This window comes from Girardinichthys multiradiatus, chromosome 3, assembly GCF_021462225.1.
Source record: "Girardinichthys multiradiatus isolate DD_20200921_A chromosome 3, DD_fGirMul_XY1, whole genome shotgun sequence".
Classification (NCBI taxonomy): domain Eukaryota; kingdom Metazoa; phylum Chordata; class Actinopteri; order Cyprinodontiformes; family Goodeidae; genus Girardinichthys; species Girardinichthys multiradiatus.
Genome location: NC_061796.1, coordinates 43474965 through 43492616, shown reverse-complemented (window position 1 = coordinate 43492616; position 17652 = coordinate 43474965). Strand labels below are relative to the sequence as shown.

General features: G+C 37.0%; 1 protein-coding gene across 1 annotated transcript; it reads left to right on the top strand.

Annotated features, from left to right (window-relative positions):
* Positions 1 to 7334: 7334 nt before the first annotated feature.
* On the top strand, positions 7335 to 15534 carry zgc:174945 (uncharacterized protein LOC793867 homolog). Its single transcript, XM_047360399.1, has 3 exons — positions 7335 to 9896; positions 14326 to 14664; positions 14808 to 15534. The coding sequence occupies exons 1-3, from the start codon at positions 9827 to 9829 to the stop codon at positions 14822 to 14824; spliced, it is 426 nt and encodes a 141-aa protein (XP_047216355.1). The 5' UTR covers positions 7335 to 9826; the 3' UTR covers positions 14825 to 15534.
* The last annotated feature ends 2118 nt before the right edge of the window (positions 15535 to 17652 follow it).

Below are 17652 nucleotides of genomic sequence, written 5' to 3'. Positions count from 1 at the left end.
ATCTTGTTTTGTTATGGTTGCCTTCTCTGATGTTACTTGTTGTTTGTGATAGCTGGAGATGCATAATACAATAAGATAGAAAAAAATATTTTTAGATAACTGTGTCCCTAAGGGAATTTTTACTTAATTCATTCATGAACACAACTGCTTTATAGTGTACAATACTCTCTAAAAGTATTCAGACCTCTTGACCTTTTTCACAATCTATCATATAACTCAAATTTTTTTTTTTAATTGGTCTTTCAACAAATTTTCAACTTGATTTAGGTTTTGAATTTGGGTTATTTGAACGCATTAATATGCTTTAATCTAAACGGACTTGGAGTGTATATGTATATGTCATTATCATGCTGAAAATTCATCTTTGCAGTCATCTCAACTCCTTTACAGCCTTTAACCTTTTTCCAGAAAACTGTATTTAGCTCTGCCCATCATCAACTCTGACCAGCTTTCTTGTCCCTACTGGGGTGGTGGAGGCGTTTTATATTGGAGATGTTACTTTCAGCGTAATGTACACCCACCTGAGCTGTGAAGCTCTGCGGTTCCTCCAGAATTACCAAGAGACTTTTCACTGCTTCTCTATTTAATGCTTGCTTTTAAGCTGCACTATACTCTTTCCATTTACAATTAAATAGTTTTATTATTCTAAGTTACAGTCTCTTGGTATTGTGGAGCCACCAGCAATTTCCTAAGAGTTACATCCCGCTCTGTTTTGACTAGTCAAAAATCTTCACAGTGCAAACAAAGAGATACATGGAAAATACACCCTCAGAAAAGTTTCTACTGAGAGCAACAGCAAAACTGCTGCTAGGAAGGGCCCCAGAGCACATGTGACCTTCAAGAGTAAAACAGGGTGCAAAAAGGTATAGAGAACAGAACACTGGATCCTAAGAACCTCAAGGCACTCATATCAAATCTTGCTACTGTGAAAAGTATTCAGGATACGATGCAAGGGGTCCTGTTGGAGGGTGAGTTCTGATACTCACCACATTCATGCCAAAGGTAAACATTGAGAGCTGCTTGTGTGATGCACAACAGGAAAAAGGTGACTCCAATCAGCTGGTAGATATTTGATCTTCCTATTGGAGAAGCAAAAAGCACCCCTTGCATTAGATTTATAAATCTGGTGAGGACTAAAACCATACTGTCTAGCTGCGTGTCTACACATCTTTAGGTTTTCATTTTACGGTAGTGTTGACAGATTGGTTAGCCATAGATCAGCCACGAGTAGGTACTTATTCTCAGAAGGTTAGTGGTTTGATACCCATAAATTCTTCAACAGGTCAGAGTTTGAATTGGCAAGACAACAAAACCAACACTGCCACTTGTATGCTTATTAACATGCATAAAACAGAGACTGCTGTATGAATGTGTCTGAATGAGAAATGAAAAACAATTTGAAGTACTTAGCAACAGTAAAGTACATGGCAGTGATAAGGTTTCACTCACAACACGTGTAATTCATACACTAATATACAAATGAGAAATGGGTAGGCAGCGGTGGTTTAACAACTTTGTCCAAAGGTATATCAACATGTGGCAGGAGGACGTTGGACTCAAACCCACAACTCTCTGATAACAAACAGAATACCCTCCCCACTGAGTCAATAAACTGAGGTCACACATAAATAATAGGAATAAACAGAGTGCCTTTATAGTTTTTCATAGGGCTAGTTTGATTTTGAAAGCTTTTTCCTTTCAAAAATGAAAGTATTTTTCATCATTACTTAGGTTATGTTTATCTGATATTAAATTTTGTTTGATCTCTATCGTTTAAGTGTAACAGAAAAACAAAAACTAAAATAATCTGTAAAGGGTACTGTATACCTTTCTTATAATCAATGGAAAAAAAATCTTCATTGACATTACAGCAATTTAACTATTCATACAATTGTTGAGCAGCTTTTTGGATGTCTCAACTGGTATTTTGAGTATTTGTCTTCATTGATAAACTCCAAGTCTGAGATTCAAGTCGAGACACAGATTGGCCAAGACGTTCAATATAGAGAGTAGAATTAATATTTCTGCAAACAAGCAACCAGGGCGCCTTCACTGGCGTATAGTGTTTGTGAGATGTCTTGTATTTTATGCTTTACCTCATTTGAATATACTGAAAAGAACAGATGAGATAAAACACACCCCTGTGGAACATCTGTGTTTAAGACAAGACAGTCAGAGAAAGTTAATGCAGTCTCATTGTAGGCTGTCCCTAAAAAACTGTCTAATCAAATCAAAGAGGAGCTGAATATAATTAATTGGTCTAATACATTGAATAAACCTCATTCAGAACATTAGGATTGGCATTTTCAACCTCCCAGTTACTCCAACAAGCAAATTGCTTTTGATCCATAAATCCAGCTACCTGTGATGTGAGTTATTTACTAATTAAACAAACAGGGCAATAGCTCTTAATTTAAAGATTTTACATGAATTGTTTCAGGAACTGATACAATTTTACAGAGAAAAGGCTGATATCTATTAAAATTCAATTATCAATTTGAGCTGAATAAAGCATTAATTTAAAAGCCTAAGTTGTATGTTAGCTTAATGTTTTACATATGTCTGTTTGCAATAAGAACCAGAAAAGGTCAAACAGGAACAAAAGAGGTATGAATGAAGTATGGCGTGATAATGTGTGTAAAATAGAAAAAGTTCAGACTAAACAAGTTATCCTGAGAGAATGTAAACATTTGCAAGTCAAGTCCTGAATAAGAAGAAAAGCTGGCAACAATCAAGAAGCAGATCAGGCCCTACTGGTGATCCGTCCATTGCATGAGTCAGTCTAGACACTTTGCATTTTGCATCTTACAGCAAGACCCATATTCAAAAAACTCCTAATTACTTTTCAATTGAAAACAAAAGAATTGAAAATTCTAAACAAAAAAATATATTAAGGAAATTCTCACCTATTGAACATCTACCCCTTACCGTCTCCATCCTTCTGTCAGGTAGTGTGTTTATATAATGACTGCTTTCCATCTTTCATTCCCTGATGGGTAAGAAAATGGTAAGACGTTTTGCCTGAGACTTGTAGTCCAGGGCTGTCACTATAGTGGTATTATAGGAGGTTAAAGTCACAGCCCCTTATGTATGCCAGCTGATTACAGTGCAGTGGAAAAAAATAGGCTTGCATCACCAACACTAGTATAAAAAATTGTTTTGCTAAATATATTCTATGGAAATAAAATGTGATTCACTGTCAGGGAATACACCAAACATCCTACTGTTTGTTTAGAAACATGGAAGTAGGCTGTGGTTTATACGTTTATAGAAGCAGCTTTTTCAGATTAAATATCCTAGAATGGTCAGAAAAGTAGTACTGTTTAGAAAATAGAAAAATAGCATCTGTTTTAGACCTTAACTTACAGTTATAGACATTTTGGGTAACAAGCTGCAGACTCTTATCAAAAAGAAGCTGGGTGATATTAACAGTAGAAAACTTTCCCACTACCTAGGTACAAAACATGTTGGCTGTAGGTGTGAACTTTCATGCCATCATAGAGACGTGATGATAAATTTATTGCTCCTAAAAAAATACATGTTGTACCACACAGGCGGACATGTAGAGCCCCTTATGACTTCATGTCCTGACCGAAAGATATTGTAGGCTGTTTTATTTCCTTTCATATGTGGTGCAAAACTCTAAACATATTTAATCTATCACAGTTCAGGACATAAATTACACATTAAGTAAATGCGCAAAAACAAAGCAAACAGCCATATGTACATCAACAGATGACAAAGAACAAATATGCATCAGCTGTAAATGCATGCAGCTATGAAATCAGACAGAGTAGGGACTGTTTGTTGAATTATGCTTGCATTAAACCATCGTCATGAGGTTTGTAAATGTTATTGCTGTATGATTACTGTTAAGCTGTTCAGGCTTGATGGAGGTCCTTCTTGTAGATCCAAAGTTTCTGTTGGATGGGTGCAAAAACTTGTTATCACTCATGTAAAAACTTGTTGCAAGGCACCTGCACTATGCCTTCCTCCCTGTGTGTGTGAGATCATTGTTATCTTTATGAGAACCAGCCTCCTTTCCGTCTCACACACACACACACCCTGTCTGAACTGTCTGTTGAACTGTGCATATAAATAAAGAGATAGGGTGTCAAAAACTTTGTAGTTTCACTGCAAAGTGGGCTACCCTTGCTGCAAGTAACTATGACTGTATCGTTCTTACCTCTGAGTTGACTAAATAATACCTAACAGTTTCCAACTCTCCAATGGTGGCAAGCCATTCAGACGATTTGGCATCAGACAGCGATGAAGTCAGTGTCAGCTTTGTCATTAAACTATTTCACACGGAGCGCGTAGTAGCTTTCCACACCACATTATATTACGTTGGCTCTCTTTTGTTTAACTTGATAATTTCTGTTTCTCAACTTTAAAATGTTCTGATCTTAATATTTGTATTACACATTAGTTTGAAAGCTGCATTCTTCCTCTATCTTTTTTCATGTTTTGTTATTGTGGTGGACCCAGGAGGCAGGCACAATCATGATTCAATTGAATTTATTTAATATTTGTTAGAAAACACACAGGGAAGGAACAGACTTACAAAAACAATGTGTTATATAGTACAGTGGCCAGGGGGTGCAAAACACTTTTACAAGTACCGAAACAAATTTACATTTCAGAAAACACTTTTACATTTCAGAAAATCAACCGGAAAGGGAATGTACCAACGCCGAGGCTGACCCGGAAGTCAGCCTCAGGGGCTGCATCCTTCGAAGGCTGTATTTGTAGGCCGATTACGTTACAGCGCGGCGACGAAGGCTGTCCCAATTCATGAATCATTCCGAGCAAATGCTGCCGACAAATGTGTCCTTATTTTGCCCGATTTGAAGGATAGCGGATTGGTCAAGCAGGGGAAGCCATGGCGGACCATAGCAACAAAAGCTGTGAGTAAATTGTGGAAAATTACACTTTCTGTGACACAAATTAACTTCTACAATGTTTTTAGTGCGGGAATATAACTATGTAGACGTGAAATATCTGCTTGATTTATCAAGACATCGCTTAATTTCAAACGTGCTCCGACGTGTTCGGAGTTTTCCGTTCCCGGCATAGTAACCGGCTCGCCTCGCCAGCCCTACCGGCGGTGAGGCGAGCTAGCCCGGTAGAGATCTGACCGGACTATCGGGACTAAGCTCCCGCTGACAGTTATCACAGTGAACGTTTAACACAAGTGATTTCTAACAGTTTATGTTATTATTTTAATTGTTACTGAAAATCGATTTAACATTTCAGGTGATATTAAGGTTAACCAGAATAAATGGACAGTTTTATGTAATCCAACTGTATCGCTGGAGAGTGTGATTGAGAATAAATAAGCTTTTCAATATTAATTTTTAATGAAGAAATGTGCTATGTTTTAAAAGTTTATTTATAATTCAGTTAGCATTATAATTTCTGATTCCAGGTAAACCCGACGAGGAATACACCTCCAAATGTAAGTGAATCTCAGTAAAGAAGTGAAAAGTTTGAAAGAGCTTGTTTTAGACATTTGCATATAAATATTTTAATATTTTCTTCAAATTAAGACAAATGTGAAATCAAAAAAGGCTTTATTTTTGCTCTGATGTTAAGCAAGATGTATTTGTTTTCTTTTTGGTATTTTCATATTTTTTTTAGGGACAAAGCAGCAGACGGGCCAGTTTATTAAGGTCAGGGGTAAGAACCACCACCTTTTTACTGGAGCTAAAAACTCAGCCACCGTGGCTTGGAGGTACAATAACAACATTCTTTGCAGTCGGTTTCTGTCCAGTTTCAATAACTCCTATTTTTCTAACTTTCATAAATATCCATCCAGTGATTAACATACTTATTTCAGTTTAGGACAATTCTGGAGAAGATGGACCAACAGGGGAAGGTCACTCCCTTTGCAGGCCAACTCAATGTGGGACAATTTGAAAAAAAAAAAAAATGTAGATTATGTTCAGAAGTTCTCATGTCACACACAAATAAAAAAATATTTCTAAAAGTCTTGTTGGTTTCTCTGTTTAGTCCATTTTTTATTCCTTCTAACTTTAGGATTTTAAGTATCCAGGGTCAGGATGAAAAGCCCACTGCTGCTACTTGGCCCTGGTTTGTCCTTATGGATGAGGTGTTGGGACAGAGGTCTTCCACAACACCTCCTGTCCTAATTGCCTCCATCCCTGAGGACACTCCAGGGCCAAGCGGAGCGGTGGGCAACCAGATGGAGAAGGAAGACAGTGAGCCAGCAGGAAGAGGTCAGAAAGGAAAGAGGGACAGATATGAGGAGATGATGGAGTCGATCAGGGAGGACATGAGGGCACAGAGAGAAGCAGAGAAGAAGAGGGCACAGAGAATGGACAGACTGTTTTCCAAAGAATGGCACCAAAATAAGATGCTACATAAGAAATATTAAGTTTTGTTCAGATTGTTTCTTAAAGTTTTAAGGTGTTCTAATAAATTTCAAAATTGTTTTTGTCACTAATGTTATTTCCATTTGATCTAACAATACATCAACTTCATTTAAAGTTATAAACAGAATTTATTATGAAAAATACAAACAGCACTTTAAACAGAATGGGGGAAGAAAACATTCAAACAGATCAAGATTACAAAACAAAAGGCATAAAATAAAACTATGTACAAGTATTTACAACGGCGACAGCAGGATCAACCTGAGTGACCAGTTCCTGGAAAAACATCTTCAACAGAACAAAGACGCAGATGTCTTTCTGAACAGAAAGTCTGGCGGTGTGGCTAAATCTTTCACAAGGTCAGAGACTTGGATGGGATGCTGCAACTGAGACCTGTGGTTAGTCTTTCTGGATGGTGAGTGAAGCATCACACAGCAGATGTTTGTGATGCCACTTTCTGCTGTCCACAGTATCGTCCATCAAGTGGGTTTAAAGGGCTGGCTGAATTGACGGCTGCCACATCACTAAGAGGTAATCGGAAAAATGCAGAATTCGAAGATGGTGCTCACAAAATATTACAATTAGTTATAAATTGTAAAAAAAATTTCTGAAATGTAAAAGTGTTTTCTGAAAAGTAAATTTGTTTTCTGAAATGTAAATTTGTTTTCTGAAATGTACATTTGTTTTCTGAAATGTAAATTTGTTTTCTGAAATGTAAATTTGTTTTCTGAAAAGTAAATTTGTTTTCTGAAATGTAAAAGTGTTTTCTGAAAAGTAAATTTGTTTTCTGAAATGTAAATTTGTTTTCTGAAAAGTAAATTTGTTTTCTGAAATGTACATTTGTTTTCTGAAATGTAAATTTGTTTTCTGAAATGTAAATTTGTTTCGGTACTTGTAAAAGTGTTTTGCGCCCCCCGGCCACCATAACATAGAGCGACAACTAGGAGCAAACTAGCAAGACATGAAGCTGTAGATTGGAGAGTCTGACCATGCAGGAGCAGGCTAGGAGAATGATGAGAGTGATTAATGGGACAATGGAAAGGTGAGCCTGATAAACTGGATGAGGAACAGCTTCCCCAACAGTGGAAAAGCTTTAGCAGAGGCATTAAGGCAAAACGTACCAAAGTCATACAGAAACTATGTGCAGCAGTAGGCGCTGGAAAATGCTGCTGTCCAGGTAAAAGCGATGGCTTTGAGGAAGCCGCTATTGCTGCTGCTCAGGGGGAGAGATGGCAGATAGTCAGGGCTTTTGACTCTTAATTGAAAGACTGTGGCCATAGCAACACGGTGGACGGACCCCTGCAGAGGGAGTGTGGGGCTGCTCTGAGGTGTGACAGCTGAACCCAGCTGGAGGCTGGTACTGGGCCAATGAGGTCAGGTTATGTGGGGTCATCTGTGTATAACAAGGCTCTGGGACATACTGGAGTCATGTAATGGGATGTTATTGTTGAGTGTGGAGGCATCGAGAAAAGTCTAGACTCTGGCAGCCACGCCTTCTAGTGTGAGAGTCAAGCTTGTGCCCCACCAAAAAAGGTGAAAAAGGCTCCTGAAAATCTTTAAAACTAAGACATGCTCTCTTCTGCCTCACAGAAACCCAAACAGTGATTTTCTCTGCTGTTTCAACATTAGTAATGATTTCAGTGAAATTATTAGAGAAGAAACTGGAAGTCTCCAGTAGCTCTCCTGTTGAGGTGCCTGAAACTGTTTCCTAGTTCAGATCCAAATGGTTTAAAACTTTTCAAGATGATAGACACTGGTTTTCTTTGTTAGCTTGTCCTGATAAATATTCCGATTTTATTTAAATATTTTGTCAGCTTTATGCAATCATTATCAATAATATGTGTTCTGAAGCTTACTGTAAAGTGTGTTTGGAGGTGCTGAAGATAGGTACCCTATAGATATAAAAACGCTGAAGTCACATGGCAGAGCTGAAAAATACCAACTTCAGTGGATGAAGTTATATTTAACTTGCTCACATTTTTCAATAAGGCTGATAAAAGCTATTAGGTTAGCAGTTATCAAGTTAACTTACTTAAGTTATTTTGTGTAACACAGGTATAAACTTTAATTTTTAATTAATTCTAAATTAAACTTACAAAAATATGGTAAAAACCTGATCGTTCCCATCAAGGTAATTACAATTGCAGTTATTTGACATTAAAAGTTAAAAGAATGTTTGATTTGTATGAAGCTTCAACAAATTATTTATTAACACTGTTGCAGAACGTCTTGAGTATTTTACTAAATGATAAAATGATCTACACCTGATTGACTGTCTGTGACCAGCAGGGGGATTTGTTCTCACATGAAGCCTCCAGAAAAGAACCCTTTTGATGAACCCCTAGACTGGAAGGCCCCAATGCTTCATGAAGCCTCATTTGGGCATCACTACTGTTCTCCATATGTTAATCTTACATTGCTATCCTTGTATGTATGCAGATTTTCTCATTACATGTTAGTATACAATTCTCTACATGTGCTGTTACCTCCTCACCCGTTTGCCTATGTGTGCACATCCAGCAAGGCCTGTCCTCTTAAGGTATTCTTTACAGTCAGACATAATTTACTAAATATCTTTAAACTTTTAGAATTAGTTTTGTGGAAGTTTAAGTGTGTTTTTAGCAGCTAGAGAAAAGTTTGCTTGGTTAATGTTGTTTTGGAATTTGTTTCTGCTGTTCTGTTTTACTGTTAGCTTGCTTAAGTTAAAGATCAGTTGCATTTGTTTATTACCTGATAAGATTATGGGTTTTATTTGTTGTATGTGTTACTGCTTTTGTGCTATGGTTTCCCAGGAAAAGGACATTTAATTTCAATGAGACATTTTTTTTTAATGGAGTCAATATGCAATTAAAAGACATAATTAGTATAGATATAAAAAATATATTTAGGTTGGTTGAAGTTGGGATTCGAGGAAACTGAAAAAAAATCAAACTAAATGGTAGTCACCTCTAATATTTAGTTGTTTTTTTAATCAAACTAAATAGTAGCAGTAGACAAACTGTACTGTGCCATATGTTTTTATACTGAACTGTCTCCTTTCAGTGCATGAAAAATTCAGTTAATTATGAGGCAGGTAACTACAATAAAAAAAATGTGTTATAATATAAGGCTAAGAGTTCAGTTTACAAAAACTGCAAGCAGTAAATTTAGTTCTGCAATGGTGACATTTAAGAAGAGCAACAAATGCAAACAGTAGCGATATGAATATAGAGCCGGCTCTTTCATGGTCAGAACAGATGCATTCACACTGCTGCGAGACAGCAGAGAGTTGCACAACCTCCACCCACACAATCAGACCCACTTCTACACAAGCAGCCTGCAGAGGTGATCTACCTCACAAATGTGACGTCTATAACGGAGTGTGCTATTTCTAACATGTGCTTTCAACCAACTGCTCATTTCATCCTGTGTGCATCCTCCCAGTGCTCAAAATGGTGTTCTTTACTGGACCTACACTCCTGTTGTTGATGACTTTGAGTCTGTTGTCTGCTGAAGAAACTGGTTGGTAATTTTTGTATTTAAATTAACTCTCACACTGTATTCCTGATAAAGGACAACTAGTGTCAAGCCTTGCAAAAATGTAATTCTAGTAAAAAGAATGAGACCAAATAATATTGTTAAAATAAAAAGTTTAGAAAGGAAATTACCTTTTGAATATCTGAAAATTACCAAGAAACTTTGATACTAAATGTTCAGAAATGAATTGATCATTTATAAACATAGACTGAAAACAACCTAGGTTGAACCAAAGTGCTCTAAACAAATATAATAAATGTGGCAAAATAAAAAAGATGAGGAATATATTAAAAGAAAGCAGAAAATAACCAATGAGAATTTTGAATTAGGAAAACGTTTTCCTTATATTTGATTCAGCCACTTCTTTCATATGAACAATGCAGAAATTACGCTGAAGTAAAACACCTTTCTAAAGCACTGTGAATTGCTTCAGAACCTTTTAAAACTTAGTAAAAACCATACGTTTACATGGACTTTATTAATTTAACATGTGAGATGAATTAAAAAAATAACAGACATGTGACCAAATCTTTAGGCAAACTTAACAGGTCAATATTTTTGACCCGCTGCAAATATGTGATTTTCTTATTTGTGTGACATTGTGGTGGCGTACCTTCTCTGGGTTATATTTTGTATAAAAACACAGAATAGTAACTGTAGAAACCTGGTTATGGAAGGTTTTGACAGTCTGGTGATGCCAATTTATCAAGTTTTAAAACGTTCCAGCAGGTGTTTCTTCGTGAGATTATAAAACGTTCCCAGTCATCAGTAACCCTCGTGCAAATGTTCTTTAAAACTTTTATAACTTTAGCTCTACTTTATTTCCCTTTTGTAATATAGAGCTAATTCAAAAGAAATATAATACCAAGGCACTTTTGAAGAAAAAGCATTCAGATAAGTGTCCAATAATACAGAAAAACATAAATTTAATTCATATCAGTGCAAGAAAAACCTCCAACCACTACAGGGCATGTTTTTATTATTTTCTATGCAGTGGAGGATCTAAATCATTTAAAGATTTCTGATTGTCTTTTAATTGACATTTTACAAAACTTCCGATTTAATAGGAAGCTATTTGAAAACTAACAGCACAATCTTGTCTACTTGAGTTTAACCCTGCGGTGTCCCCGACCCAATAAACCCAGATTGCTGCTTGCAGCAGTTCTGTGAAAGTGGTCTAGACTTTGTGAAGAAGTATAAGAGACGCTGTAAAATGAAAGTGTACCAGCCCTCTCATCCAGAAACACTCCTATTTTGGTGGATGTTGGCCCTGGTAGCAAAATATTTTTATAATTATGCCCAAGATAATAAGTAATATCAAAACAACTGAGTTTCCAAGATTTGTTGTTGTTTCCAAATCCACCTTCATTCCCTGTTCTGGTAATATCCTTGTAAGAAACAGCCACTGAAATTCCCCCAGTGCCCCTTTTCCACCTCCCAGTAGCAGCAACCAGTCAGGCTCTCTTTGCTTACAGCCTGAAGCCAGTCAGTAAATCTCTCCGGGTGATTGGACATTTCTCTGCGCGACTGTCTTGGACCTTATTGCAGGTTTCTGCCACAGCTTGTGTCACACCTTTAAAATATGCCAAAGTAAGGTTATTGATAATGAGAGACTCCACAGATTCACTGGGATTTTTCAACAAAGAGAAACTTTGTAAAAACTGAATATGGTCATCAGTGTGTAAGAACTGCTCCAGTTTAGCCTCCTTCTCTCGCAGCTCAGCAATTTTCTCCTCCAGCTTCACCTGATGTTCTCTGACACGAATAATCTCTGCTAAAGTACTGGGATCTGATCTGTTTCTTCAAAGCAGAACTCCTTTTCTCGACGAGATGAACTAACGCATTAAAGATCCTCTCTAAATCCTTGACTGCTTCATCAGCAGAGTGATTAATATCTTCTCAATATCTCTCTCACTGTTAAAGATTACTCGGTGGACTTTTGTCCGAAACATCCCAAATTCTGCCTTTCTCTCTTTCCTTTCTGTAACAGCTGAGACGGTCATGGTCTTTGTGTTTGCCCATCAGACAAAAAATACAGATGGTCTGCCGATCAGTAGGCCAGAAAAATCTTCATCACCTCCTCATGGTGACAGCTAAAATTCTCCTGCAGGTTTCTTAAGGGTTCAACAAGCCTGCGCTTTTCAAAAGCCGGAGAGTCATAGTGAAGCTGAAGGTGGAACTCACAGTAAGACACCCGACATCCCAGACAGGACGTCAGGGCTTTGAGCTTTGGGTCGGTGCTGGAATCACAGGCCACGTCTTCCAGTTTAGCATTGTGATCTAGTGCTAGAGGTTCAAATCCTGTTTTTGTTGTAGTTGCCATTATGTCAGCAGTCTTACCAGAACTTGTTTACCTTGTGGTTCATGGTTTATGCTGGAGCCTCCCTCGCGTGTGAATCTTTGTGGAAACAGGAGGAAAAGATCAGCTGTTTGCAGAAAGATTTCAAAATAAAAGCATGAAAGTTGATGAAGAAAGTTCTTTATAAAATTACAATAAAACCTTAACTTCTGTTGTTTTTTAACATTCTCCTGGGGTTCATATTAATCAGTTTACTTGTGTTAATTATTAACCATGAAAGTTACACATACAAATATTTTATTTCCTTTGGACAAATGCAGTTATCAGTTACTTCTCAGTACAATGGTGTAATGAACGTTATCGGTAGAGTCATTAGAGGTTTTTTCTTACGACTTTATTCTCTTACTGCAGTAATAGAAAAAACTAAGTACACCCTATGATTCAACATCGTGCAGAAGCACTTTTAGCAGCAGTTACTTAAAGCAACTAGTTTCTACATGACTGTTGCACGTTTGCATTGTTGAGTAAGTGTTATTGCCCTCTCTTCAACATTATTTCAGATCATTGAGGTATGTAGTCATTTGTCCCAACACTGCACTACAATCGGATTGAGTTCTGGACTTTGACTGGGCCATTACAACACCCTAGTCATTTTGTTGAAGATTTTATGCTGTTTTTGAGATCATAACCCGATTTTATCCAAACTGTAGGTGTGTGACTGATGTCCTCAAATTTGATAATAAAATACTTACTGCATGGTATGCAGAAAGGTTCATGGGTGGCACAACAATCAGGATCCTGTGGCTTTAAAACAAACAAAAAATCATCAACCCTCTGCCGCTATGCTTAATGGTTTGTAACGTGTTTGGGTATGCTGTTATTCTGTGTGACATTTTATTCAAACATTGCACTGTGCATTGTGACCAAGCATCTGTAGTCTCAACTATCCAACAGATATCTAACAGATATTGGAACAATGTCCAAGAGACATTGTTGCAGAAGGTTTGTAGTCATTTAGATCATGGTTTGCAAACCTAAGTAGAAAAAAGGGGTATTTTCTGGCAACTGTTTCAAACAAGCCATACTTGGTTTGTCTTTTCTAATGTACTGTCATGAACTGTAATATTTAACATGCTAACTTATCTCAATCTGAGGTCATATTGCTGTCTTTGCGTTCACACAAACCTGTATGCTACAAACGAGCACTAACAAAATTAACAAAATCTTACTTTTACGGAGGTGGTCACACTTGCTGGTGATCTATTCTACACTGCTCAAAAAAATAAAGGGAACACTTAAACAACACAATATAACTCCAAGTAAATCAAACTTCTGTGAAATCAAACTGTCCACTTAGGAAGCAACACTGATTGACAATCAACTTCACATGATGTGCAAATGGAATAGACAACAGGGGGAAATCTTTGGTGATTAGCAAGACACCCTCAATAAAGGAGTGGTTCTGCAGGTGAGGACCACAGACCACTTCTCAGTACCAATGCTTTCTGGCTGATGTTTTGGTCACTTTTGAATGTTGGTGGTGCTTTCACACTCGTGGTAGCATGAGGTCATACAGGCATGTGTAGGCCACACACAATACTGAGCCTCATTTTGACTTGTTTTAAGGACATTACATCAAAGTTGGATCAGCCTCTAGTGAGTTTTTCCACTTTAATTTTGTGTGTGACTCCAAATCCAGGCCTCCATTGGTTAATAAATTTGATTTCCATTGATGATTTTTGTGTGATTTTGTTGTCAGCACATTCAATTTTGTACAGAACAAAGTATTCAATCAGAATATTTCGTTCATTCAGATCTAGGATGTGGTTTTTGAGTGTTCCCTTTATTTTTTTGAGCAGTGTAGTTCATCTGATTATCAGCACCTTGCTTCAAGTTTCTGTTTAAAATCTTTTGAAGCTGTAAAGGCGTCGTTTTTTATTTTTATGTGATTGCAGTGACAGTCATGGACACGTTATTTTGCTCCTGATTGTATATTTAGTGGAGATAGAATCGATTATGCCTTACGTTTGCAAAGAGAATAAAGAAGGCTCATTATGAGTCTACAACCAGATACAAACCTCCTAATAATTCATGCTTTCTCTTCTCATGTTACAGATTACTTAGAGGTTGTTTACCCTCAGACAACCTTCATTGCTTTTACAGGATCCTCAGCCAAACTATCTTGTGAGGCAAATTATGACCCTCAGAAGTGTGGAATGGTGCATGTGGTGTGGCATGAGATCGCAAAGAATACTGAAAAAAGCATGGAGCTGACTGACCCTAAGCGGTACTTCACTACAGTCAACGAGACAACCAACGACACAAAGAGACGCAGACAAGTCGTGACTGAGATTATCAGTGTGACAACAAAGGACAAGGGTCGATATCAGTGCAAAGCTACATGTCTGACTGGAGAGCAAGCAATGGGACATTTCATCACTATCGATGTCAGACGTAGGCGTAACAGAAGTTCTTCTTTCCTTAATTAGATCACAATAACTATCTAAAAGAGTTAAAATATATACTTTGATCTGAAAAAGGACATTTTACACTTTATATGCCCCCTAATGATTTGTTTTCGTCTCTCTATGTTGCAGGTAGAGGATTTGCTTGAGCTGCTTCTTTTCCAAAAGGATGAGAAAAAAATAATCATGGGTCATCATATGTCTCTCTGAATCGTCACTTTTTTATCTAATTAGATCAAACTTTATTCTTCTGCATATAAACATTTTTCTGTTTTTCTATATTATTACCTAATGTTACTGCTTCACCTTCTCAGTTGGTAATATTTTATGAATCTCCCCTGGCCTTTAATATGCTTTTATGTGTAAGCAATACCAGCAGATTCTCTGCAAAGATTAGGTCCAAATATCACGTTAAAATGAAGAAGATACACTGTTTTTAGAGAAACTATAGGAACCGGGTTGCTGATATGAATAGCATCTTACATAAGGAAAGATAGTACATGACGCACAAGTTGTGGAAAAAAAAATAAGGCAAGGTCTTTCGGGAAGTTCACACAACAATAACAGAACATTACGTAACACACACAAAAACATTTATCACAACCAAATCTCAGTCCTCTCTGACCTGGTCCGAGAAATCCTTCCTGATAGCTTCTAGGGTTTGGTCTGCAGCAGAACTCACTAGCTAAACGGGAGCCAAGTTTCCAGGGGAGGAGAGTTCATGAAGTGCCATTTAACCAATCAGAGGGAAACTTTGGGTAATATGAGTGCTATCTTGCATTAGAAGGCCAATGTAAAATGTATTTGTATTTTTTTAAACTTAGACCTCTTTAAATAAAACAATTTATTACTATAAAAATCACCGTGGTTCTTTTCACATAATTTTTTTAAACATCACGATTGCACTGAATACACAGTTTCAAACTCACAGGTTTTAACTCCATCAGTTATCAGGAGTTAAAGTTATGCCTAATCCCAGATAACGTCAAAGCATTTTGAATTCCTAAATTAGAAAAATAATTTTAATCAAATAAAGACTTGGACATGTATTGGTTGACATTAAGACAAAATATTTTGAGCATAACAAATGACAAGGTCATGAGCTTCGCATATTTTGTAGATTTCAGGATGCCGACTGTGTTGAATAAGAGGTTTCGAAGGAACATGGAGAATAGCAGTTCTTGAAAGTGAAAAGTCAGATCTGAGGTGTTCGGGTGCACTATTCTATAATTCAAAATCCAAAACCTCCTGTTTTCATGGGATAGACACATGACTAAATGTTAAAGCTATTGTACACGTCAGAGGATTTTTACTCTTAGCCATTCTTCAAAACAGGAAGGAGATGAGAAATGCCATTTAAATGAGCAGATGTGTGTTAATCTTTGCAAGTCAGAAAATGGCTTCTTGACTAAAGCTGCTGATACCTACAGTCAGGAAACTGAAACTGTGACAAACAGGACCAACATGAGAGCCCAGGCTTATCTTGCCACCACATGCATTGAGGAGGATAGTAATGGAGGTAAAAACAAAAATCTTAAAAATTGTTAAGGCTATTATACATATCTTCACTACAATTTAATTCTGGGTGTGCTGTGTATCATATTGTTTAGCAGCATAACTCTATTGAACAAAGATAACCAACATGTACCATGTAGATATAGATAAATTAAATACACAAAACCTTGGTTTAAAAAACCACAAATAAAATAATTAGGAGAGATGCAACTTTTCTAAAGCACTCTAATCAATCTATAATCCACTATACGTGTTTTTTGAAGACAGGAGAGCTCCTGGCAAACTGCACAACATACTAGTAATAGAAGTGGAAATGAACCAGTGACTCATAAACAAAATATGCTGTTAATTTCTTTATTCACTTTCTTTAATCTGCCAATCTGTTCGCCTTTTTTGGTAGAGAAATACTTTTTCAAAACCGAATTATTCATTAGTCTTTCTTCACTTATCAGCCTATAGATACTTTAACTGTAACGGTTCTGCTTCAGCTTGGGGGCAAACAAACCTGAAGGTTTTAAATCCACCCCAACTTTCTCACCTATTTGCAGCACAGTATGTTTGCGAAGAGCATGCAAGTCAAACCACTAACAGGAAACTGTATAACTTACTGGGTCTTACTGTGGAGTCCTGGTTATAGCATAATGCATATTTTGTTTGTGGCACAAAACATTCAGACATTCAAGTATTTTAAAAGAACTTTAACTTTTTGTCTGGATATTGTTTGACCAATCAGATGAATATCTCAGGAAAGATACTTTTTGCCAAATATGTGCAAAGAATAGTTAAAATGAAACATAAAAAAGCTCCAGTCTCCTATGACTGACTGGGTTAAAGCAGGTAAGGGACATGTATGAATGTTTCACTTGCTATGTTTTTTTTTTTTATTGTTCCCATGTTTCCAAAAACAGAAAATTCAAAGTGGATAAATGCAACATTTCATTTTTCATACATAGATATCATCTGACGGTTTTAAAATGCTTGAGGTTCTTCTGCATTTAAAACTAGTTGGTCAAATAAAAAAAGCTATGCCTGTGTTAGGTGTTAGTGGAAACTTCGCTGTTGCTTTTCTAACCCTGAACAGGAAACCACATTTCGATCATGTTAAAATATACTTTCCAGAGACTCCACACTGCTTCACCTGGGTGAACTTTTATCAGCAACTTACAGCGAGAAATATCAAAATGATTGAATTTTAAATTCAAAAATACTTTAATATTATGCAGAATTATTTAAAGAGCCATTGTAGATGCTGATGGCTGTGGGCAGGAAGGATCTCCTTTAGCAGTCTGTCTTACAGCAGATCTGGAGAAGCCTTTGATCCAAGAGATTGTTGAGGCCTCCACCAGAGTCTTCTGGAGTTTCTGACAAAGCAAATCAGGTTGAATTGTGTTGCTTCTGTGTACTCAATAATTCCCTGTCTCCCTCTCTGAATGCTCCTTTTTCTTGTTAAGCAGGTCCTTCA

Bases quoted from the DNA above. Each gene is read 5' to 3' on its own strand.
- zgc:174945 (XM_047360399.1), top strand. From the start codon at position 9,827: ATGGTGTTCTTTACTGGACCTACACTCCTGTTGTTGATGACTTTGAGT. The intron at 9,897-14,325 runs GTTGGTAATTTT...CTCATGTTACAG, and splicing joins GTTGTCTGCTGAAGAAACTG to ATTACTTAGAGGTTGTTTAC.